The following is a 26,916-nucleotide window of genomic DNA, read 5'->3' on the forward strand; positions in this document are numbered from 1 at the left end:
ATACACACTGCTTTTCCTCACCACCGACGTGCACTTGAGAAACGCGCCTGTTAATTCTAAGACATTGACAGGTATTGCCCTGTTAGTGTGGTATTACAGGTTATCGGATTGTAAACTCTAAATACTGGCTCTCCGCAGGTTATCATGTAGGCGAGAACGCATTCGAGGGAAATCTTTTTCCATGCGATGTCTTGAAACCATCTTTCAATGCCATCTTCTACGTAAAGTTCTAGGTCTGCTATTTGATCTTCTCTCGCAGTGCAGTTTTCATAGATTCCAAATGTTTCCTTATTCTCCTTATAGAGATCTTCTTTTTGTTTTAAAATTTCCTCTTCCAGGTCATCCACTATTGTTTTCAACTCGGTTTTTCGCAGCCACAAGTCGCATCCTATAAAATCGACGAGATACCAATTATTCACGAACATCGTACAGACAGTTTTGGGCTACTGTGAAAGCACTTAAACGTGCGAAAGCAAGTGACTCTAAATGAAAACGTAGATCAGTTGCGGCGTGGAGAGCCGGTGTAATTTCCCACAATAAAATAAAAATGTCAGTTGTCAGTCAGCCTTTGTCGTGTGTACTACTCTTCTGTCTGTCGGTTTTTGTTACGTTTTTTTAGTTTTTTTTTCGTTAATCACGTCGTCACACAAACCGCTACTAAGTTAAACAAAGCTTAGATAAGCATAGTGTTTTCTGTCATATCTTTAAACGCCAGACCCAAGCCGATTTACCACCCGCCAATAAAGTAATAAAATACGAATATCTCATTGAATGGGTATAAATTTTTTCTTGAAAGAGAGATGCAAGAGTAAACTTTGAATATTTTTTTTTGATTGTTAAAACTCAGCCGATTATTCTGACACAGGGTACCGTAACTGTCCCTGTTATATTTTTAAACGTTATATTTTTAGGTATTCGTTAGATATTTATTTGTGTTGTGTCCAGAAACAACCGACGCCTTAGTACTGGTACACACTCATACCCACACATACACGTTCATGAAAAAAAAGAAAAAAAAAAAACCGAAGATAACAAATCAGAAAGAAATTCCGGTCACTGATGTTATCAAATGTGGATGATTTCTATACTTTTCAGATCTAACTCTTTCCCGAAAATGTCAACCACCGCACTCAGTCCAATAAAATATCTTTAAATTTGTAAAATGTGGGTAATTAACACATGTCTTGTACGTAGATAATGTTGTGGTGACGACAATTCACAGGAGGTACAATCGGGGACAAACGTCCCCGGGACGCTCGAGCTGCGACTGAAGCGCATTGCTCTGCCACCTGCCGGCGGGTCGCCTGGTTTCGAGATCACACAAAAGCGGATGCGCGTCCTACTGTGCCTACAAACATGTATGTTTTCCCGCTCTTCTGCGGCGGGCGCCTAACTCGGAATCGGGCGCGTGGTACCGCCTCGGAGATAGCGCTTACTGACATGGCATCTGTAAAGCAAGGAGTCACGGCAGCTCAACCGAGTGATACGCTCAACTAGTTATAAAGCAAGGTGCGCTGATACGGCGAAATGCGGCGCATTGCCGCAGGTGGTAGCTCCAGTTTCTGGATGTGTAGCAGACGCTCGTCAGCCGTTCGCAGGCGCAGTAGGACGCGCATGCGCATTTGTGTTATCTCGAAACCAGGCGACCCGCCGGCAGATGGCAGAGAAATGCGTTTCAGTCGCAGCTCCCGCGTCCTGGGGACTTTTGTCCCCGACTGTACATCTAAAAAAAGCAAAGAAACAAGTCTGGGGCAACGTATTCTGCTATGTGCAGTTTTAAACAAAAGTACATAATCTCGAAAATTCCGGCGCCAGTAACGGCAAGTTTAGCCGAAGTAACATTGACTCGAAGCTACAAAAGAACCGGGTGCCGTAATAACAGTCGTATTCTATATGTGCCAACTTTCTCTGCACACGTCCTAGACTAGCAGCCTCTGGTCTGTCTCAGACAGTTCGAAACTACAGAGACAAACTCTAGTTTCGATTGAACAACAGATGCATAAAGCCTGACGAGACATGAAGTCTCTTTAAAATGACGGGTTATATCGAACACGAACCTAAAAGTCACAATAAAAAACTAAGCACATTTGACATATAACTAAGGGATGGATCAACATAAACAACTAAGTCATGCACGCAATATTCACGTCGCAACGGTTGATTCTCTTGTTTATACAAAAATTTAAACGCTTTTTTGCGTGATAAAAAAATAAGTGTTTTTTTACTGTTTAGACGTAATTTTTGTTGCGCACCATGATGAGGTAGCAGATATGTCCTGCAGCAGTTCACAATCAACATGTGATTTGGCTCGTGTAAAGTCTTAATATAATCAGAGAACTTAAGCAAATTAGAATGTTTTACACAAAGAGAAACATCGTTGGGAAAATGTTCAACGGCAAGGGTCCTAGAATAGAGCCTGGGAAACGCCAGATTATATGTATGATCTCGATAACACACTCTTAACACGAGCGTTGTTGATGCGCCAGGAAAGATTTGATGAAACCACGAATGAACCAGGAAAGATTTGAATAAACCTCAAACACACCTCATATTCCGATAGCTTGTGCACACATAGATCATGGTGCACAAGGCCAAATGCTTTGGTTAAGTCAAAAGAAATGGCATCGACCTGCCCATAGTTTGCAACTAAAAGGGCCAACGCCACTCAGTCTGCTAAATTAATTTCAACAGTTTCAGACTTGACTAAACCTTGTTGCAATTAATTTAATATTTATTTTAAAAAAAAAGTAGAAATCTGCACTTCTACCACGCTCTCAGACAGTTTTGAGAATGTGTTAAATATGCAGGATGTTTCATTTTAATCTGATCATATACCAAAATACATGAAAGGTACACTTATCCTGTTTGTGCAGATGAGTTCTAAAATCGGGGGGTCATATTATAGTGGGCTAATCGTCACGATAAGTAGGACTAAAAACAAAAAAAAAAAACCGAAAAACTAAAACTTGCTTGGTAGCTTTTTAGTCAGTGAAAATAAACTTATGGTTCCATTGGAAACTTGCTGTGGGTCATAAAATACTACTACATTATAAAATTGAAGGATTTAATGCACATGTAAAGTGTGGAGGTGCGCTAAAGTTAGCCCTCGTGCAACAGACACAAGGCTGGCGGTACAAAACGTGGATGACTACCATCCGCGAAGCCCAGGAACCAACTTTTGTATATATTGTTTCACGTTTGCTCGGCAAACAGCGAAAACTACGGCCCGCTCGAGCCAATCAAAGTGACGGCGGTGAAGCACCCGACAGCCCTTAACAAGGACAGAAGAGAGAGAGAGAGAGCGCAACCCGAGAAATTGGAGAGGAAAGGACGAAGGAACTTCCCTCTTAACCCGAACCCTCTTTTGTGTGTCCCATACGTTGTTAATCTCCCATTCGAAGATTAGCCCTTCACAAAAAAAAAAAAAAAATTAGTACAAAAGTGGCTTTCCCTCTCTCTTACTCATGGCTTTGACAGGACTGCGTTCAAATAGTGAAATAGAGTATAGTCACGTGTCTTGTTTTTACGCGCTGATTGGTGCACTCGGGCAGTAGCCTTAGCCGTTTGCCAAGCTATGGTGAGAAAAGAATAGACGCAGATGTTTTGGTCGCAGGGAAGCTTAGATGGCAGATGGTGTTCTCTTCCTAAATTAAATCTTCATATGCATCTCTTGTTGCACAAGAGATACATAAAACATCTATTATGTTGTTGTTGTTTTGTACTAGGGCCCACCTCTCGTTCTCAATTATCTTGCAAGTTTCCCACTTAGCACGAACTTAGGTTGAAATTAAGTTCCACTAGCATTCTGAATGTATTTGAAATCACACACGACACCAGCAGTATAAGACATTTCACTGCAGTCCCGCGAAGTCATCGTCTGCAATCGTAATTGAACAAATGTTGATTGTGGGCGATACTGGGCAATGTTTGGTGCACTCGTTTTTAGTTGAAACAAAACTTTGGTACCAAGAGTACCCCTGTTCTGGTTAACATGAACCTTTGAGGCATTGATGATTACCAACGGGTTTAGACACGACCTATGTAAACTGAACATACCACAAAACGTAAAATGTGTCTTACGCACGTAGGACGCGTCTACGCGCAAATCTGAATAAAAACATCGCAAAATAAATCCTTCGTAATATACCTTATGGACAACTCGTTTTCTTCAAGATTCGTGCGCTAAGCAACCTTAATTTGGTTGTTTTTTTCGTCTGTTATAAAGCAAACTGTAGCTGCTATACTGATCTAAATTAGCGAAATACAACACGATGTGACATTAATTTCGCTGAAGCTTTAATGACCTTACCTAGTGAGGCTGCGGGATTCCTAAGGATATAACATTGCGGCTCGTTGTATACGACATACATGTCAAAATCGTCAGCACTTTTCGGATAGGGGAACAATTCATCTAGAACATTCCCCGTAGAACCACTATAGTCTCGAGCATTTCCTGGGTGAGAAAATAATTTTCGTGATTCAAATTAGATACACCACCAACAGAAACAAGGTCTACGCTTGTCGAGCATAAAACCTGAACTTACCCCTATCAGGAAAGGGAGTACTTCTGGAATAGCAGGTGGAATTATCATTTTCAGCGTACGTGTAGCTTCCTGGGGGAACTGGAGTAGCATTTGGGAGTGTTCCTGATTTTGGGGTACAAAAGCAATTAAACGCACTTTTGATATCGTTTAGACGATTAGGCAACTGAAATCCTCCCAGGTTGCAGGCTAATCCTGACCTGACAGTGAAGCGAAGCAATAAAGAAAGTAATTACAACTATTTGAGTTACTGTAGCTAGTTACATTTCTCTAACTAAATACTTCTCAACTTACAATAACATTTTAGTAACAGCATCATGTAAACTATCGCTTCTAAGGAACTTTAGACTGCCTGCAAAAATCGGTTACTCAACGTATCGCGCTGCGACTTTCTACAGAGGTGCAAACAAGAGGTGACATTTTACAGCGAAAAACATCAACAACAACAAAAAAAAAACTCAGAAATGATCTTTAGTCGTTTAAAAAGAAAATAAAAATATTTACTGGGCAATCTAATGGCCAATTCGTCTGGGAACGCATGGCACCGGTGCAGTGCGGTTCGTGGTACACGGAAGGCTAGATGGGAGAGGGGAGCTACCTTCTCTCCCCGCCATTCTTTCGTGTACTAAAGTTGAAAGTGTTTACTGCACTGGACGGGTGCGGCGTGCCCCCGGACGAATAGCCGGTAGGGTGTGTACTTTCCGGTGTTTATTTGTGAGAAAAATCGGCGGATGTTTTTCGGTGTTTATTTGTTTTCAAAACACCGGTGTATTTCGGCGGAACGTCTCACGACAAGGCTAAAATCGGTGAATAACGGTGAAAAAAAGCGATTGATCACATACAGAGAGTTCCGATTTTATTCACATAGTTCATACACTTCTCTAGGAAGCAACTATTTCTCACACTTGGTTATCATAGTAGATGCAAGCATACTTTCATGCTTGCATCTACACGCAAGGAACGTGCTGCCGTCATGGCAGCACGTTCCTTGCGGTTCGCAACCCGCAATTATGAAAACGCACACTCCTGTACGACAACGTACGTTGGCAGTGTCTTCCAGTAAAACCACAGCAACCTCTGAATACATGGCTTGCACCGACATCACTTGGCCAGAGACAATGAGGAAAAGGCACGTGAGAGCCTACCCTCCACTGTGTTAATTTTTCCACAAAAGGGGGCCATGGGAGACACAATAGAGGAAAGGCGTATGAGAGCTTAGCTTCCACTGGGTTCACTAGACGCTTTTGACCCCCAGAAAGGAGGGCGCACTGACGCCACCTGTAAGCCATGTATAAACACTGGAAGAATGCAGTATCCACGAGATAACACGTTTGACGAACCTCTACGGGGAAAGGGTTCGCTAGGTCGGAAACTAGCAACGACCGGTGTTTTTCGGTTTTAACCAGGGCGTAAATATACAACCACCGGTGTTTTTCGGTTTTAACCGATTTTATATTTTCGTCACCGACGGATGTTTATCGGTGTTTTTCTGTTAAAACCGGAAAATGCACACCCTACGAATAGGCCATAAGCTGTCACTTAGCAGACGATGCACGCGTAGTGAGAAGTGCGGCGAACAGATGGCGTACGTAGCGCCTAGGGAGCACCGGCCGATTCCAGTTCTTTTGTGCGATCGTCTGCTATCAATCAACGGTAAGCGCTCTCTCGACGCGGCGTATACGACATCTGTGAGCAGATCTTCTCTCTACGCGTGCATTGTCTCTGAAGAGTCGGCGTAGATTGGCCAGGACAGGTTTTAGAGCGCAGCTCTTAGGCGCCCGTTCCCCGTATAGTGGAGGCGCCGTCGGTGTCACCGTCGGCGTAACAGCCCCGCTAAATTTAGCTGGAAATTGAATTGGGGTTGAGGTCATGTAATGTCAGTTTTCCCGCTAAATCTAGCAGAGAAACTGAATTTGTTTATGGGTGACGTGACAAGAAGTCATGTGACGCCATTTTTCCAGCTAAATTTAGCGAAAAAACTGTGGGAGGGGGAAGGGTATAGAGGAGGAGGGGAGGAGGAAAAGAAGAGGAGGAGGACGGGAGTAGGAAAGGAGGAGTGGAGGGTACGTAGGAGAAGGAGGGGCATACCCTGCGCTTCGTACCCTTTCGTCCGCCCTTTCAAGAGCTGCGCTCCAATTTCGCATTAGAGATTTGTAAACGTCTTTCATTTTTTGTTTCTCTTCTTTTGAATGAGGTAAGCTCGTTCCTTGATTTTTTTTTACTGCCTTTCACTACTTGTTTGCACCTTTCTAGTAAATCACTGTTTGATGAATTGATAAACTGATTTTTCGGTACGTCTGAAGTGCATTGAACGCGTTAGTTTACATACGGTATAAATGGAACTTAGTAATTTTTGTGTGACTGATAACTTGGCTTTGTTACAGTTACTTTCCGAATTTTCACTTCTGAGCATCATCTCCGAGCACTTTAATTTACTGGAAGCACCTGTGGACAAAATTGTTTGAATCATTACTGGGTTGGCTTTTCATGACACTAGAATGTGTTAATATTGAGCCTGACTTGATTGAAAATGCTAATAGATCAAGATTGAGGAGATGCAAGAGCAGCACTTTTGGAATTGAAGCAAACGGTTACCACTTTTGGTAGTTAAAGTCATGAGACGATCGTCTGAAACAGGCTAACATATGACCGCAATGTAGTAAATACTGCCAGTACGATGATGGTGAATGAAACCTGCTAAAACTTTTTCACTGAATGTGTCCTCCAGCGCATAACAAAATGACAGAGTATCTCGACACAAATGTAACGGGTCTGAACAAATTTTAATGCAAGGATGCAGGCGAGCTCTTGAAGAACTGACACGTTTAACCCTGTAGAGTGGGAAAGCAGAGGTATAGGACAACACGAATGTCCAAACACAGCTGAGTTTTATTTGAGCAGCAAGAAGAAAATTCGCACTTTTGTAATTAGGCCTGTTTCGTTCTCGTGTAACATAGCCAGATCATCTAACCCTCCTTTAAAGCGCCTCTCCTTTAAATCTCTCTTGTCGCAGCTTCCCAAGATTAAAAGAATCAGTGGCCAGGACAACCCCATAAATACAAACAGACAAAATGTAAAACATATTGTATGAGCAATCTTACTGGTTGAGACCCAAGATAGGGCCTTACAATTGGTCCTGCCCCGTGACGTGATAGTTTGTTATCTTCAGCAGTGACCTTTTGACAGTATCTCCCAAACCAGATCAGATTGCTACTTTCCTGCTTTTTGGTATCATTTGCCTCATGGTTCTCGGCAGTTTATCTGTCGAGGAATGCCTGCTACCAAAAATAGCTTGCTCACAAACGACGCAAGCTGGTAGTTAATTCCATGGGGACAATGAAGTTTCAAAAAGGAAGGTGCTTTCGATGCTTCAGGTGAATTTTGTATGCCGCAGACTCAAAAAATAGAGAAACCTGAAGTTGAAACTTCAAATGCATTTTTCTCAGTTCCACTTTTTAGCAGGAAATATGTTAGGATGAAATGCATCATTTGACGTTCTGATAGCGTAAAAACTAAATGCAGGAATGTCTTGAACTAAAATTTCATAAAAAACAAAAACCAATTAAAATACTCAGTCTAAAAAAACTAAAAAACTCTATCTTTTATGATAAAACTTCTGTGACTTTTGTTTTAATTTCTGGGTGTTTTTGTTTCCTTTTTCTTTTCTAGAATTGCCTTTGCTACAATTTGAACTTCAACTTGTACTAATTTCTACAAAATTAATTTTTTAAACATTTCCTAATGAAGTCACGTCTTTTCTATAACTTGAGAAGCGTAGGATGCTGTATAATCGGTAAGGCTGAAACTTCGGAATTTATAATTCCCAATTGGACTAATTCGTTCTAAAATCTGAATAAATTTGAATGAAGCCTTGAAAGGTTACCCTTTCAGGCTATATCCACCCCCCCCCCCCTCTTTTTTAAAGCATGGTTGGAGTATATACATACCTTTGAAGTTTGCCCTTATAACGTTTTCAAGCTGGTAGTCAGTTTGATTCAGAGCTCTCATTTGCAGTGTGATATTCTCGCTGAAATAAAAATAATTTACGAGCAAGTTAATGTTAGAACATATGTGCCGAGAAAATAAGTGAGAAAAGTGGACGAGACCGTACGGGGACGACAGAACGCCGAGTTCTGATTAGAAAGATTAGTGGGTACACCTTAAGCAAGCTGCCTTTGTCTAACGCAGTAGACTGCCGAAGCTGCCTTCTTCGGACGCTCTTTCAAGAGTACTTTTTAACGAACACCCGCATTTGTCATGCAGGGAACTTTTCTGGAATGCTAGAGTAAAGGGGAAGGGAATGCAGTAGTAGTTTCTGTGGGTAAAGTCGGGAGGAATTTACGAAGAAAATCGAAAATGTGCACATCGTCCGTATCAACAATGTTCAGGAGCTGGAGAGAAAGAACTGTGTTAGTTAGCAGCAGTAGCTTTCAATACGTGAAAGGACTTCGATAAGTTGAAGCGGTTGCTCGCTGCACCCTACCACTCAATTTCTGTTCTGTACGTTAACATTTGAAGTTTGAAAAAGTACTGGGAGTGTCTTAAAGTGATGGTTATTGAAGTTATGCCTCGCATTAACGCTCTTGTTTTAACGGAATCCAACGAACTGGAAGCTTTGTGGGATCTTTACCAGTTATTGGGTTACAATTCCTTTTAGTTTTCTCGTGAGTATTCAATTGAAGGGGGAATGCTAGTAAATTCGAAAAGGGAATAACTATGTCTGAAGTCAGGAAGTAACTTTCTGTTACGCAGAATGTATTTTCTTGAAAATTGACACCTCCTTCCACTATTTTAGTCTTTTAGTTCGCTATAGACCTCCTTCGAAAAGATACGGGCAATGTCTTCATGAGCTCACAGCGACATTTGGCGCGAGCTGCTGTCGAGTATTATTTTGCATCGTACGATGTATCAACATAGATTTGCTGAAAGATTAAACATCCGATGTTTGTGACTACCCTAACACTTGCTGGCGTAGGTTTTGAAAGCGGTTTCAGTGCACCAACCATATAAGAGATGGTGGGCGGTAGACTGGTGTCCTCGTGTACTTACCATATTTGTGTCGGGACGTTAGAAGCAACACTGAAATCGGCAGTAATTTCGCAAAAAATGGCCGACCCCATTTTTTTTGCTGGGTCTCAAAATGTCCCATTGCGCGCGGAATTTCATGCCGCCAGGAACAATGTCAATGCCCACGTACGCTTCTCTAAGTGAATTCATTTAAAAAAAAAGGTTGGCAGAAAATCGTTCTAATATTTCACAAACTTCGTCCCTTGTGAGAGGTCTTAGAGATCACTACAGTTAGCGTTCAATTGGTGACGTCATATTCAAATTTTTTTCGACAATAGTAAGGAGAACGCGGAAAAGCTTAACACGTTCTTCGCCACTTCTTCAGACAAATCCCCTAGTGGCTGTGTTTAGGAAGTATCATTGAAAGATACAAAGAACTCGTCTGCTTTTCTTCATGATATGGATGAAGAAGCTTTGAAAGTCGGCTCTGGTTAGTATGAAGTGGGCTAGATGATTTGGAGCCGATGGAATTACCGTTGGTTTTCTCCAAATTAACTTTGCCTCTTTAAAACACGTGCTTCTTTTTATGACCAACGGTTTCATAAGGACACGTAAAATTAAGAAAGAGATCAAAGTGGCTATTGCTTGACCCATTTTTAAGGGCGAAAACCAAATGTGATAAAGAATTACCGCTCCATATCAATATTTCCCGTCTTAGTAAACCTGTTAGAGAAACACCTATTTTTGTGATGAGCAGTATTTTGGGCAGACACCTCATGATATCCAAATCGCAATACGGTTGTGTACCTGAGAAGGCCAGGCAACTTCTCTTAGAGGACAATACCGATTATTTGAACGCAGCGTTTCAGGATACTGTTTTCTTTTTTTTTTTTTTTTTGTGTGTGTGTGTGTGTCTGTGTGTGTGTGTGCATACCGTTAACCATTCAAATTTTCTGCATAAATTGCTTATCTTGGTCTTCGGGACTTTTTTTTTTCTTTTTTAACTACTGGGCGTTTTCAGAAAAGATCGAACAAACGTCTCCGGTGGCCATTTTTAAATTTGATGAAAAAATTATATTTTGCTGGCTTCATGCCCAGAACAATAAAACCAATCCTTGCTTTCAGAAAAAAAGTCTTTGTCTTGGCGAAAAAAAATTTGTAAGTACCCCCTCTCAGTCACGTGCGCATTTTGCGTATTGCCCGATGTTGACATTTCGGGCGGCATTTCCCAAATTACTGTTCTTGCTACCGGTCTAGAAATATTCACTGATAATTTAGGCATAAGAAGGATTGACAAAAAGCATTAATCACCGAGTATTAGGGTAGTTATTTTGAGAAAAACAATTCCGGCAGTAACGCTCTGGATTGAAGAATATTTTTCTCCGTATCTAAAAAAGCTAAGGTCCTAAACCTTTGCCAGTGTGCTGCTCTGAATATAGTTAAGCTTTGCGTGAAATATTGTTTTCCTGGTTAGCGGGAGGAATTCACAAGAATTGCTCACACAGAGGCATTTAATTAAAAATGCATTATTTTAAATTAATTTAGAAAATGCCATATTTGATATCATTTAAACTCTCTGAAATTTACGTTTATAATACGTACGAACAGAGCCTGCAAGAACGTAATGCAATATTTTGTGGCTTTTAAGAAATATGGCCGAATTGACGCGAACGTGGTTGCCATAAGTGGGGCGTGCACTTACCCGTTCTTCGATTCGCGACTCAAGGAAAGAACAAGTCGGATTTACCTTGGTTGCTATCGAGGTTTTCCTGCTATATGGTGTCTTTATTCAAGATTTTCGCTGGTAATTCAAGGTAAAGACGATACGATCCTCGCTATTGACGCAACGGTCACCGACCATGGCTGAGGCGGGTCATCCCGCCGGCCAAGGCTCACCATCGATCGAAATGGAACTGGATGGACAGGCTGAGCGGCCATCATTGGGTATGTCAAGCGCTTCAAGCACAGTCTCTCACCATGAGAGCATCTCTGACGAGCTGGACGCCAACTCGACACCTTTTCAGCTCGTTCAGTACCGAAAGAGACGCAAAGCCTCATCTAGTTCGGAGTCAAGCGACAAGACCGTCAAGACTATGAATCATACTGATCCCCACCTCACGGTGGTAGCCAGACCCAAAGATCCAGACAAAGTGATCGCAACCATTAACCCGAAGAAAATTCAAGAAAAACTGGACATGACTGCTCCAGACGGGGTGATCCTGGTGAGGCCAAACCGAAGACTCAACGTCCTGGCAATTGACACCAGAAATAAAGACGCTACGAAAGCTCTCTTTGCACTCACCACACTAGACGGGATCGCTGTCCTGGCTTACGAACCGCTCCCACGAGAATCGGCAGGCGGGGTGATCTACGAAGTACCAGCAGACCTCACCAAGGTCGAACTTCAACTGGCAGTTCGCACTACTGCACCTGTTATCTCCATCCGACGACTGGGTAAATCCGAGACCGTCAAGCTCGTCTTTAGCACGGACACTCTACCAGAGTACGTTACAGTTGGATACACATAATACAAAACACAACCGTACATCGAGAAACCACGTCAATGCTCCAAATGTAACCGTTTTTGGCACGTTCGAACCGCCTGTACAAGGGAATCGCGATGCGCTCGCTGCGGGGGACCCCATGATCGCTCCAAGTGCGAAGCGTAAGACCCACTCTGCATGAGCTGCCACAAAGCACACGACTCTACATCTCGTTTGTGCCCGGCATACAAAAGAGAGCAGAAAATATGCAGGTACAAGAGCGAAGCTAAGGTTGGTTATACCTCAGCAAAAGAGGCTCTACGGTCTACACAAGATCAGATATCCACTGGCCATGAAAAGACAGCAGTCAACGAAGCAAGACACGACGTCGCACCTCACGATTTTCGTGCTCAACGAGATTCCCCGTCAACGCAGCAATCCATCGTGAAAAAAGGCAAGACCTATTCAAAATCCATAGAAGCTACAGCTCCTACTTTGCAGCTAAAGGATGACAAAAAATTTCCAGCACTTCCTGGATCTGCATCAACTTCGCGTGTCGAAGATAAAGAAAATAGGCAGCCCAGGAGGGACCAGTCAAGGGCATCAACCAGGGAGCAACCACCTATGTCCAGGGTCAGTCTCCAAACCATCACCAACGTTGTCCGTAAGCTTCTTCGTTCATGGGATTCTCCTATAGCCCAAGCACTATTAACCATGCTAGATGCCATACTTCCGCTTGTTATGATCTGGTGTCATTAGACAAGCTTCGTAGAGATGCCACCGTCCTTCAGTGGAATGCGACAGGCCTTCGACATCGGCTCTCGGATTTTAGACAATTCATATTAAAATATCCTGTTTCTATTATCGCAATATCAGAGTCGCGAGTGACGCACAGTATCAGACTATCAGGGTACGAGTTTTTTCATTCCCACAGAACAACTGGTCTTAGCCGAGTTTTGGTCGGCATTCAAAAGGACCTGGCCTATATTCAACACGTTATTCCGTCGCACCCTACAAATGAGTATATTGCAGCGACTGTTAAGATAGAAGACATTTCATTCAAATTTATTGCTAGCTATATACCTCCTCGAGCAGCCTTGGACATTCAGAGCCTGGATACAATTTTACAGCAAATCCTATCACCCCATTTTCTGACATGAGATTTCAATAGCCACCACTCATTATGGGGAAGCAGAAAAATTAATGCTCGAGGACAAGCCTTATTTGACGTTACACTAAAATATGACCTTGCGATTCTTAATGAAGGTAGTCGACGTATTTCAGACGTGCATCTACGAGTAGCTCTCTAGATTTATCAATCGTGTCTTCATGTCTCGCTGAGGGAGCCAGGTGGTTCGCTGATATTGAAACTCATGGGAGTGATCACGTGCCCACTTACACTACGTTTCAAGGATAGCATTGCTTGAAGTGGCGTACCACAATGCATTATACTGGCTGGGATATCTTCAAAACAAAACTGGAGTCCGCCTGTACTACACTAACTGAGACAGAAGGATTTGTTGCGGCCATCAACTCTTCAACCTCCGAAGCGACCTAAACCGTCAATATGACAAACCCCCCGACAGCTATTCATAGAGAATACGAACGACTGCGTGGCCATCCGCCGGCGGGCTGAGCGCAGGGCAAGAAAAACTAAGAGTGCTGAGGATGTCAGGGCTTCTAGGAGAGCACAAAAGCGCGTTATACAACACTTGGACAAGCCTTCCAAAAAACGTTGGAGGTCTCTTAGTGCCGGCCTTGATCCCAGAAAGCCAGTTACTCGCATATAGCCCATGATGCGAAGCTTGCGTGTTAGGCCACAGCAAGTTTGTCCCTTCCGGGCCATCGCTTTGAGCCGCCAAGTCTCAGCAGTAACCATAGCCGAGGAATTCTGTGTCAAGATCCCCTCCTGCTCTACTCTTATCGACTGCAGAGTGAATACGACAAATGACCACTCATCCGTAAGTGTATTCAATGCTGTTGAGGCATATTTTACTTTAAAAGAACTTGATATGGCACTCTATGCATCTAACGTCAAGTCGTCCCCGGGCACGGATGGAATACGATACTCAGCCTTACGTCACCTTGGGGAAGCGGCTAGAACCTTCTTGTTAAAGGCCTTTAACTCCTCATGGGAAACAGGAATTATACCGAGGCAATGGAAAATTGCTCGTGTGTTGCCAATCCTCAAACCTGGAAAGTTTCCCCTAGATATTAAGTCGTATCGTCCAACTGCATTAACAAGTTGCATGAGCAAAGTAATGGATGGTTGCTAGCCCGCATGAAATGGGATCTAGAAAATAGAGGATTATATCCCTCGTCCATGAATTGATGTCGACGCGGAAGAAGCAGCATCGACAATGTTATTGATTTAGTGACAAGCATTGAACAAACGAAGACTGTCAACAAGATAACAAAAGCTGTATTTGTGGACATAAAATCGGCATTCGATACTGTAGAAGACGGGGCCATTCTTCACGATCTGGGGGCCATTTGCTATGGAGGACGCATATATACGTAGATTGCAAGTTACCTTAAAGAAAGACAAGTGTACATATCGACGCCGGAGGGCAACACTGGTTTTCGTGAAATCAAGAGGGGAGCACCGCAATGGGGGGGGGGGGGGGGGGTTCTTAGCCCCATGCTTTTTAGCATTTCTCTAATAGGCCTTCTTAATATACTTCCTAAAACCGTTCACGTATCTATATACGCTGTTGATATCTGTTCCTGGCCGTGCAGTAGGTCTGTCTACATAAACAAAGCAAGACTACAGAGAGCAATAATCATCACAGCACGCTAAATCCACGAGCGGGGTCTGCATATATGACCGGACAAATCAGCGGTGATGGCATTCAGCAGAAAACACACGGACAAATACCCAATCGTGATCGATGGAAAACCAATTCCTTAGGTCACTGAACACACATTTTTGGGTGTCACTCTCGACAGGCAACTGACATGGAGCCCCCACATAAAGCGCCTAAAGAAAAAGCTGACCTCGTTTATCGATATAATCAGAATGATTAGTGGAACTAAATGGGGATCTTCTGCCTCTGCGCTAAGGGCCCGATACAATACTCTGTTTCTCGGCCTTATGCGCTACAGTCTTCCTGTTATGCATAATGTATCACGGTGTCTTCCTAAAGATTTCGAAAGTGCTTAAGCACAAGCTCTTCGAGCTTGCTTAGGATTGCCGAAATGCACATCGAATGTGGGAACACTGGCCGAACCACGAGCAGTTTCACCCGCCATTTTAAGGACACAAGAAACGTTGCGAGCTCATCTTCGTCACAAAACTCGAATACATAAACATCATCTAGCAAATATCTCAAAAGAGAGACCATCCTCGGGATTTTCCCAAGTAGTCACGCTTTTGGAGGATTATATTCCCAGATCATTTGAAGCGGCTACAATTCCAAGATATCCACCGTGCAAGTACCCCCAATTAGAGATCAGAACAAGTATCCCAGGGATCACTTCGAAAACAAAGATGCCTGCGCCGATGATCACCCAGGTTGCTCTTGAATACATCAATAAATCATACAACTCATTCCGCCACATCTTCACTGATGGCTCTACAATGACGTCTTCATCGGCTCTGGGAGTCTACATTCCTTCTATGAGAACATCCATAAAAGCAAAGCTGAGCCACGTCACCTCATCAACGGCGACAGAGCTCGCAGCAATTCGAGCAACAGTGACACAAGCGGGAACTGAAAAGCCTAAATTTCGGGCAATATATGTTGACTCGAAGCCCGCTCTCTACACCCTCTCCTCGATGAAAACAGGTAGCCCATATCTACAGCTTGCGCAAGATATTTTGGAAGCAGCTTGCCAAGCTTCGTGCCAGGGACACCATTTTATTCTACAGTGGGTTCCTGTCCACTCCGGTATAACCGGAAATGTTCTTGCCGACAGAGCTGCTAGAGATTCGCACGAAAGCATTATTATTGTCTTTATTCCATTCTCGAGACCAGATTCAAATAACATGATAAGAAACATTGGCCAAGCAAAAAATCGTCTCTTTGGGAAAACCCTCAATACCACTACAGATATCTTTACAATATTGATCCCAAGCTACAGTTTCGGGCTCCACGAGGTTTACCAAGACAAACGGAGACCGTGCTACACCGCTTGCGGCTTAAAGTTGCGTATACCAACAGCTACCTTCACAAAATCGGAAAAGCTCAGTCTCCTGAATGTGCATCGTGCGGCGGCGTCCATAACATCCAACACGTAGTCTGCGAATGCGAGGAGTACAGCCATGAAAGGCAGTTAATGAAAAAACACCTCAACATCAAAGAGGAAAAACAAATAAGCATCGACATCGTGTTTCGTCCCTGGATGACATCTTCTGACGGTTATAAGGCCACAGAAGCTCTCCTGAAGTTTTTGAAGAATACTCGTTTACAACATAGGCTGTGTTGTTCTAAAGTGATTTGAAGTGATAAATGGCGCTTGCCATTGAAACACTCACATCTACAATTATTTTTAATTTTTACCTTGTATTACTTTTTTATATTGTCTCATATTTCCTTTATATCAATTTTGTTTTCTTACCTTTCTCTACTCCTTTCTATTTTTTCTTTGTTTTTCCGTTCATTACACAGTGTAGCAAACCAGCACAAGGCGCTGGATGACATCACTGTTTTAATATAAACGCCAACTTCCTTTTCCCGTTCCTCACAATTTCATTATTATTAAAAAGCGTAAAACTGCTACGGGGTGGTCAGGAAAAGACAAATTAACAGCACAGAGGTGGACGGTAGTTTGTAGAGAAAATTTCGTATGCGTTTTCGTACAACCGACCCAAAAATGCCCATGGGCCGGAGCGATCGAGGTACGCCACCCTGTAACATGCTTCGCGGTGCAAGATGACCGACACGCGGAACGACTCTGTTTACCAAAACGGCCGGAAGGCCGCGCATGTGCGGTAGCTATGTGGGCAAAAGCAGCCCGGCTCTCCTTGTTTTCGCCATTGTGTTCTATGGCGTGCGCTCGTTGTTGACGTTGCAGGGACGCTTGCATCTTTATTTGTCCGTCGTGTTTCTTGACAAAGTATGTCGTAGGCTATGCCCGACTATTTGAGCTCGCTGCCCGAGCCTGAACGGCAGCGGTATCGAAACAAACTGTGCGTGGACGGCGTTGTCTACGAGGATCCGTGCGCCGTAAACAAGGCCTGCTGGACTTTCGACGTAAAGTTCCTGCCACCGACGTGAACTGCTCCCGTTGTCGTTTATTTAGTTTTTTCACCAAGCCAGTTCATGGCCGACACGGAGCAGGCGTACAAGTCTCTCGAGGCCTACGATTACTTTGAGTCGGTTTCCGCACTGCCGGCGGGATCAGCAGACTGTGGGACTGCGGAAGTGTATTTAATAGTCAAATAAATACACACAGCGTCCTCAAGTCAAGTTATGATATTTTTTTTACCCTCATGACCACAATGCATGACAAGCAGTAGCGCTTTGTCCGTTCTGCAGTCTTGGCGGTAACACGTTACAAGTAACGGCGTTGCCGGTAACGCTTTACTTTTTTCAGTAACTTAGTAACCTACTCGTTACGTTTTCGACACAGTAACGGGTAACGTATTTACGTTACTGGGGAATTGTAGAAGACCGTTTACGCAGGCCGCTAAGCACCCGGATAGAAGTCCGTAATCCGCCACGACACCTTGAACTATGCAGACAAGGGTGGCGGCGCGCATGCGCAGCTGTGGCGTTCTCTTCACGGGTACCGTAGCGGAGGAGAAAAACGGTCTACTACAACTCCCTACTGTGATTGCCAAGCTACGTTACTCGTTACTACTTTCCAAGTCTTAAAGAAATTACACTTCATTTTTTTCCGTGTTTTAGGCGTCAAGCCATGTTTTTCTTTACGTTTTCTCTCATGAGTATTTAGGTGAAACCGTAAAAAGAGATAAAGTAATTATATTCAGTTTCTGCATGAACATAATGTTTCTTGATATATGACCTGTATCGTCAAAACCATAAAATGTGTTAAATCATAATTTAAAAGAAGGTAACGCGAAGTAACGTGTGTTACTTTTTATCGGTAACGGTAACGCGTTCCTTTTATTTTTAGGTAACGAAGCTGAGTAACGCGTACCTTTTGGTTGCAAGTAACAAGTAACGTATTTCGTTACTTTTTTTTCGGTAACCCCTACAACACTGCCGTTCTGTCGCCGATCCCCCTCTGCTGGGTAGCACGGGCAAGCGAGCCTCCGACGAGCGCTTGGCCGGTGCTTTGTGCGCGAACACCATGGGAACAAAATCTGGGTGATCTCGAACAGACAACGGTTTTCCTGCACATAAGCAAGCCTCGGGACGGAGATTGAAATGAAAGCCGCACTTGCCTTCAAGAAAGTGCTTGCCGCACAAACGGTCTTTCCAGCGAGGCGACCATTTTTTTCGATTCACGGTTATCAAACTTCTATGACTTTCAGAGTCTGCCGGGAAGTTGGGGAAACTCATTCCGCTGCATTTCTTGCACATTTCGGTGCAATGAACGGCAACACAGCTTCGCGGCATGCAGAAATGCTATGACGCCCATGCGAAACGTGCGCGCTTTTGCCTACACTACCCGGCTCCGGCGCGATCGCAGCGCCGCCGCAGCTCCGTGACGTCAAGCCCGCGGATCGGTCTTTGCCGTCTACGCGGCGTCAAGGAAGCAACCGGCGCGACTTTACTAACAGGTCAGCCTACAACCCTGATGGTGACATGATATAGGAGGTAGGGCGCGGCAGAACCTGAACCTGCGCCGCCCGTGAGTGCCAATAGGTCCGCCGCCGCGGAGGGCCGCACGAATACTACGAGCTGTTTTCACTGCTATGCACTGGTTTCTTGACAACTGTATCAAAGTTAACGCCTCAAAAACTAGTTTAGTATGCTTTAGAAGTTTTTTAAAACAAACTGTGACGAAAATTCCTCTGTTACTTCACACCTCCGATTGTGCTTCTTGTTCCTGTATGGCGGTTTCTTGTGTCAATTCAGTGAAATACCTTGGCGTTCATTTTGACAGCGATCTTGCTTGGAATACCTACCTGTCCTATATTTGTAGCAAACTCAGAAGTGTTGCCTGGCTTCTGTACACCAATAGACATCTCGCGCCGATCTGTGTGCGCAGAGATATTGCCAGCAGTTTTGCATACGGCGTTTTAAGACATGGAATTCGGTATTTTTTTCCAATTGCCCCATAAGATAGCAAGTACGGATCAATAATATTCTGCGGAACTTACTGAAGAGCTTGGCGTATAACTGTGATTTGACAGAATGCGGAAATATTTTGAGTATCTTGGGTTACCTTCCTTCCAAAAGTTGTTCGTGTATTCAGTAATTTTGCGCCACTTTTTGATAAATGATTTAAAAAAAAACAAAAAAAAACATTCATGTCTTTTCGAGTTCAAAAAGTTTGTCCTCGCTATGTTGTGCCTCGTTCTTATACTCGCTACGGTCAAGCTACTCGTGATATTTAAGTCCCGAAAATCTTTAATTCACTTCCTGGTGGCATTTTTACACTTACCAAAAAAAGCAACTAAAAAAATTCCTGATTGATTGGATCCTAGATTAACTATTCGTTTGCCTACCTTTATTTTGGCAACCTTGTCGGAACCTTTTTATTTTACCGGCATATATCTCTACAATGTTTATACCGGTCCACTGTGATTGCCAATCTCTATGCGTGCCATGTACAAAGTGGCTGACTGCTCCCGCTCCTGCCCCCCCCCCCCCCCCCCCCTACCCCCGAAAAAAATATGATTGTTTATTTGTGTTGGTTTGTTAACTAAGTATGTATATAAGGACTTACTGCCTCTTCCGGGCCATGTCCCACAAGCCTACTTTGGCTTTGACGAGCCCGAAAATATCGAAAACAAACATGAAAGCAGAATGAATAATAATAAAATTATTATTATTATTTAGCTGATGAGTGAAGTACTTACTATTCCTGGTCTTGCGTATCGTAACTCATTATTGTGTAATTTGCGGTTTTGTTCGTTTTGTCTGTAATATTTGCTGTTGCAGAGATACATTTCCCAAAAACGGGAGCGTCCGAGCGAAACAACAAAAAATACGTATTATCTGACGTTTCTTCTAGGACCTGCAATCATCAAAACGAAACATTTCTTATTATTTTTCCAAATATTACGGGAAGACGCATGGCAGGGCCAACTAAATAGGGCACTTATACGCGTGCCACACGGGCAACTCGAATGCCCTTCACAACGAATGGGATTCGTGTGATCGACGAATGGGTTCGCGATCTGTGACGCGTGGAACGCACCGCGCTCGGGGTGTCGCGCGCTGATTGGCCGATCGTTCAAATGTCATTTGTTGTAAATGGAATTCGAGTTGCCCGTGTGGGCACGGGTATTACTCACATTTAAGCATTCGTATCCTGTCGACAGTAAAAATCAGGCATTGGCCCACTCTAAATCACAACAAAGTAATGGTGTTCGTCTATAAGGAATGCATACCCTTCAATGAAAGCTCATACACAAAGAACAAATCGAACGCTTCTATCACTGACACTGGCTTCAACACGACTACAACATAAATGAGCGCGTGCCATTACATTACTTGCAGTAGCGTATTTGTGTAGCCGTACAGCATAATTATATGATTACAGAGAAGTAACACCTGCAAACGACGCAGCGAATTGTAGACATCTCTATCACGCACATATGTAGGTATATTTGTTTTAGTACTAAAATGCATACTTAGAAATTTAATTTGCGTACGGTCATTCCATGCTTTTACGTAACGATAGTTGAGGATTCTCTACCGCTCCTTGGATTTATGCTTAATCATAATTTAGTTACTTCTGCTTTCTTCGTTTTTTGTAATAAAGTAGTATGGTTTCTAAAAATGATCGGGCGATAATGTGCCGTTCTTTTCGGTCTATAGTCGGCACCCGGTGTATAGTCTGCAGGGGTTAATTTGGGGTCAGAATAAAAGATTTTGCTTAGATAGTCCTCATCGAGTGCATAGTCCGCACTTAGTGCATAGTTCTTTCGCTTCAATTCCGGTTCAGTTTCGGGGAGCAAAAATAAAAGTTCGAACCGGTTCGAACCGGTTTGAACCGCTAAATTGCGAATATATTTTAGCAATAGGCACTGTTTGAATCGTGAAACGAGTAACTATATCGTTTTTTATTATTATTATTCGTACTATTACCTTCTATTCTGAAATTTAAAAAAACATTGCGATCTTCAATCTCGAAGAGACAGTAAATGAAATGAATTATAATTTTGATTATACAGACGTCATCGCACTAGAGGCTGGTAGTCATTGCGATTTGCTCTCGCTGAAAAAATAAGATAGAGTAATGCGAAATGCACGCTGCAGAAGGTTCGCGCTCAGTGCAAGATCATGTATTCGAGATACACAAATTATTCTTGCTTGGCGCTGCGTCGTGAAAATCGGCGAGAGAGTCTGGCAACACGAACACGCGCTTTCGGACATTTCTTGAAGGAGTGGTTTTGCAAACGAAATAGTTTTCGGGATAGCGCTTTCTGCTCTGTGCCGAAGATGCGCAACAGAGAAAACTTTAGAACAAAGTATGTTTTTAAGACTACCTTCCTCCATTTTGTTTTAGAGCGCAGCTCTTAAGCGTTCGTTTCCTGGTTAATTGACGTAGGCGTCGCTGTCGGCCTCGGCGTAAGCGCGCTAAATTTAACGGGAAAATTGACCTCACGTGCCGTTAACACCAATTCAATTTTCCGCTAAATTTAACAGTAAATTGAATTGGTGTTGAGGGCACGTGATGTTAATTTTCCCACTAAATCTAGCGGAGAAACTGAATTTGTTCATACGTGATGTGACACCAAGTCATGTGATGTCATTTTTCCCTTTAAATTTAGCGAGGAAACTGAATTGGAGGAGGAGAGGAGAGGAGGAAATGGAGGAGGAGGATGAGAGGAGGAGAGGGTATGGAGAGGGAGGAAGGGCATGCCCTCCCCTCCGTGCCCTTCTTTCCTCCTCCTCAAGACCTGCGCTCTAATTTCGCATTACAGAGATTTGTAATCCTTTTTCATTTTTTCTTCTTTTTTCGGAGGTCCTGCAGAGAATACTTTTTATTCTTAAGGGAGTCCCTCCTCTGTATTATATTTGTCTCATTTGTTAACAGGGATCCTCCATTTCTTTTATTTTACTCCCCAAAACTGTGAAGTATATACAACATATGGAGGTGGTCGAAGCTTTGGGAAGAACTTGAGAACGACATTCCTGTGAGTTTTTGAGCGGCTGCCAACGTTCGGCTGTACCTCTGAGGCCACTAGGGTCGTCTTTCTTTTCAGGTATCTCTCCCGTACACACTTGCAGTTCTATTTACCGTCGGATCAAAGAGTAAAATTTAGCCCTTTCAATGCTTCTCTTCTCGGGGACAACTTTCTGAAACAGTTCAGCAACAACGAAAACATGTTATGGTGCCCCAATGATGTGTACAGGTAAAATGGGTCCTGCAGCAATTTTTGTAGTTTCAGTATATACCGAAAAGAGTCAATTCCTGACGTTGGTAACTTCCAGAAACACCCACTAGTTATCTTCTCCGCTCAATGGCTGACGCAGAAAAAATAAAGGACAAAAACAGCTTTCCCCTCCTCAACTCGCAATCAGAACGAGCGGACAGGTCTTCATTAAAGGCATGCGCTGGGGTTGGCAAAGAATAAAGCATGGGTTGAGCTTTAGATATTGCCAGAGTTCGGCTATTCTCACCTCTGATTGAACACGGACCGTTACCCGAATGTTTGGCGGTGCTAATTGTCACGAACCGGAGCAGTCGGCTCGGCCTCATGAAACTCGAGTGAGTCAAGGTGCCACGTGACTCGCGGTGAAAGGTCGTAACGCCATGTGACGTCACGGTATCAACAACGTTAATAAATCTAATGAAGTTATGAACTTAACTCGACATTTGTCACGTGACTACTTCCCGAGGACACGTGACCTGACATTACTTGACAGCATGCCTTGATACCATGACGCCACGTGACCACACGACACATGATTAATCATTGTGACAATACAAAAGCGCCACGAAAACCCACAAGCTCTCATAAATTGCAATTTGTAATATGACAATTTGATCACTACTTACGAATACAGCTCCCAATTTTTATTTTTCAAATATTCATTTTGTAATACAAAAAAATAGCGTGAACCGTTCTGAACCGGTTACTGTTATAGTGTTTCCTATGCAGTGCCGGTTCAGTTTCAAGATCGCGGCGAAAATTTCGGTTCGGCCAGTATTACTAGAAAAACTCAGTTGGGAAACTGACATAAAGCCTGCTCTGAAAAAGGTTAAAAACAAATACCCCCGACTTGCATAACAATATAAACATTTATCATACGTTTCGTCTCCTATACGGGAGACATCATCAGTGCGGCCTGGGAACACCCGACTAGCTACCAGAAATCCAACGCTTCTTCTTCCTTCTCTTCATCCGTGGCGCTGGTTTTGCCGACTTCTTCGTCATGGCATACGGGAGACATTATCATCGTCTGCCCTCGCTTCAACTTCTTTTTATGTCCGTCCTGGATGGTAAGTTAAATGACAAGTGATTTCAGGATGTCGGTGTATACGTCGGGGAGGGGGCCGCGGTTAGAATTGCAGGCAGATGGGTCACTGCGAATACACCATGATTCCAGAAATCTTCTGGGGCCCCACCGTTGTTCGCGTGCCAGGGTCACAGCGTTCGCCAGGTCGAAAGTGTGACCAGTCTTCCAACAACGGTCCACCAGTTCAGTTTTTGATCTTGTGGCATGTGTTGCCTTCTTCACGTCTCTTTTGTGCTCTTTGAGGCGGGTACTCCGTTTGCGGCCAGTTTCTCCGATGTAACACTTGTCACAGTCCTGACAGTTCACTTTGTATACAACACCACTTTGAGATTCAGGAGGGGTTGGATCTTTTGGCTTCGAAATGAGGTCACGTAATTTTATATGGGGTTTGAAAGTTGTTCGTATACCTAGTGGCAGGAGGGACCGACGAATAGATTCTGAGACGCCTTTTACATAAGGGATAGTCACCACGCCTGCTTTGTAATTATTAGTCGCTTTTGTTCTTCCCTGCAGCATCTGTTTACGTGTGTTTTCAATAAAACCTTGTGAATACCCGCGCCTCAAAAGGGATCCGATAACAGTCTGAACTTCCGATGCTCGTAAATCTGAATTTGAAGGCAAATGTTCTGATCGGCTAATTAAAGTTTTTATAACGGCTCGCTTATGTTCTACAGGGTGGTGAGAATTGAAACTCAAAAAAATTACCGGTATCACAAGGTTTACGATACACGGTGGTTTCAATCTGACCGGTGTCACTTCGGCAAACAGTTACGTCCAAAAAAGGTAACGTGCTATTTTGTTCAACTTCTCGCGTGAGCTGTATTGAAGGTTCAATGCTGTTTAGGGTTGCATGGAAGTCATCGACGTGATCCTCATTTAAAATAACGAAAGTGTCATCTACGTAACGTCGATAGAATTTGACAGGGCATGCTTTTACTTCTAACGCGGTATGCTCTAAGCATGTGTTCCATTACCAGATTAGCCAAGGTCACAGATACCGGACTACCCATTGGGCAACCCTCAATCTGACGATAGAATTGTCCACGAAAGGTGAAATGCGACTGATTTAGACAAAAACGCAAAAGAATAATAATATCCTCAACTGTCAGAGATGTCCGTGACGAAAGTGTGGAGTCATTACGTAGGCGTGTTTCGGCAACTTCCACTGCAAGAGTGGTCGGAACATTAGTGAACAAAGATATGACATCAAACGAGACCATTACATCTCCCTTGTCCGGAACATGACCTCGAATTAGGTCAACAAATTCTCGAAAGTTTATAACTGTAAAGTTGTTATACCCTGTTATGGGAGAAAGCAGCTCTACTAGATATTTAGATAGGTTGTACGTGGGGGAATCAACAAACGACACAATCGGTCGTAGATGCCTGCAATTCTAACCGCGGCCCCCTCCCCGACGTATACACCGACATCCTGAAATAACTTGTCATTTAACTTACCATCCAGGACGGACATAAAAAGAAGTTGAAGCGAGGGCAGACGATGATAATGTCTCCCGTATGCCATGACGAAGAAGTCGGCAGAACCAGCGCCACGGATGAAAAGAAGGAAGAAGAAGCGTTGGATTTCTGGTAGCTAGTCGGGTGTTCCCAGGCCGCACTGATGATGTCTCCCGTATAGGAGACGAAACGTCTGATAAATGTTGATATTGTTATGCAAGTCGGAGGTATTTGTTTTTAATCATGAATCCCGGCTTTTGGAACATTTTTGCATCTGAAAAAGGTGGCACTGATCAGTACTCAAGAACCGAGCTAATTGCGATCGTAACGCCACCATTTCTCCCGCAGCGGCCACTCGGGGAACTGCACGGCTGCTTGAATTGGTTCAAGGGTATCGCGTTCGATAGCGTCCACTGTTACTCATGTATTTTGGTTTTAATCGGCCATTTTGGCGCCGAAATATATACGGTGGATGGGGCGTCAGCGATGCCACGCCAATCTTCCAAGCGGACGCGTCCCGAACTACTACCCAAGCTAGGACGCGCCCAGATTGGGAGGCGCTACCTGAAATCACCGGTGAGACATGGTTGTTAAAAACAATATAAATTATGCAACAAAAACCTTGTGAAGTAAAGATTTAAAAAAAACATCATGTGCCTTACATTCTGTACTAATCTCCGATAAATCCTCCTAGAAAAGAACTTCTTCCGTTTGTTTTGACGCAAAAAAAAAGAAAAAAATGCTTTCTAAAAGCACATATTAACCACAGTAAAAAAAAAAAAAAAAAAAAGGGGTTGAACAGCCTTTGTGGCACCTCGAGCCCGAGAGTTTCGGTGCTCTGGGAACATTCACTGACTCTATTATTAGCGGTATAAAGCAACTTCTATGTCTCAACTCCTTTCTAAAGGGCGGCGCTGTTATCGTATTTATCTCGGTCTCGGTGAACGCCAGCGGTCGAGGTTTCGAAGGTGAGCTTCGCAACTGAGTGTTTTAGTAACGTTGGGTTCCGTCAAAAAGAAAACAACGGTTTGGTTCCGGTTTGGTTCCTACACCACGCGCTTCACGCGAATGGCTCCGCTCCCAACACTTCCTCGTACTCTAGTACACTGAAGTTCTATTCTAACCATGGAGGTAGGAAGAAGAAGAGGCGATAGAGCGACTCAAGCCAGCCATACGAGAAAATCCCAAGTGAAGCCGGAAGTGGAGGACGCGGTCGGTGGAACGGCCCCCAGGGTGACCAAAACCACACCGAAGCCACTGCTGGTGCCAAACCAGGTGTCCTTTCCGTCCAATACCGTCTTTAGGTTTCGGTCATCGTTGGGGGCGTGTCCCTCTAAACCGGAAGACTTCGGACCTCATGTCGTCTCCAGAACACCTCAAAGATGGTAACTTTAGCGCGCTTCCTACGCGCTCCAAATAATTCTGGTATTTACTCATTTAGTAGTTTTCGATGATACCCAGAATGTTTCTGATAGGAATCATATCTTTCTCTTCAATCAATAAAAATGTTGATGATCAAATTTTTGTTAATTAACTGATTTATCGTGACGCTTACCGACTTATATTATGTCTTTCAGTCCGCATGAGCATAGCTTTCGTGTCTTTTTTCTAAAACATATCTGTAGAGCCTTAAGAAGACAGCCTCTATTTCGTCCCCCACCTCCTCTTATCATAATCACATACCTTCCATGCATCTTGCAGAGACCCAAGATCTGGGTTGTTGAAGGTAGGGTTGTTTTCCGGGTTTTTTATGGTCATTTTTTCCGTCCAATGAAAGTTCGGTGTCCATCTGTGGTACTGCGCCAAGACCTCTGCCGCGGCGAAATATGCGAACAACAATGCGCACCGGAGTCCCATTACAACGTATTTTTTCTGCAT

At 43.5% G+C, this 26,916-nt stretch overlaps 1 protein-coding gene across 1 annotated transcript; it reads right to left on the bottom strand.

Moving 5' to 3' along the window:
* Positions 1–56: 56 nt before the first annotated feature.
* Positions 57–26,916, bottom strand: LOC121837970. Its single transcript, XM_042293912.1, has 6 exons — positions 26,722–26,916; positions 19,968–20,125; positions 8,489–8,568; positions 4,545–4,646; positions 4,310–4,453; positions 57–388 (listed from the first exon to the last, which is right to left on the bottom strand). The coding sequence occupies exons 1-6, from the start codon at positions 26,914–26,916 to the stop codon at positions 57–59; spliced, it is 1,011 nt and encodes a 336-aa protein (XP_042149846.1).

Source organism: Ixodes scapularis, unplaced genomic scaffold (genome assembly GCF_016920785.2).
Source record: "Ixodes scapularis isolate PalLabHiFi unplaced genomic scaffold, ASM1692078v2 PGA_scaffold5__190_contigs__length_132052651, whole genome shotgun sequence".
Taxonomy (NCBI): domain Eukaryota; kingdom Metazoa; phylum Arthropoda; class Arachnida; order Ixodida; family Ixodidae; genus Ixodes; species Ixodes scapularis.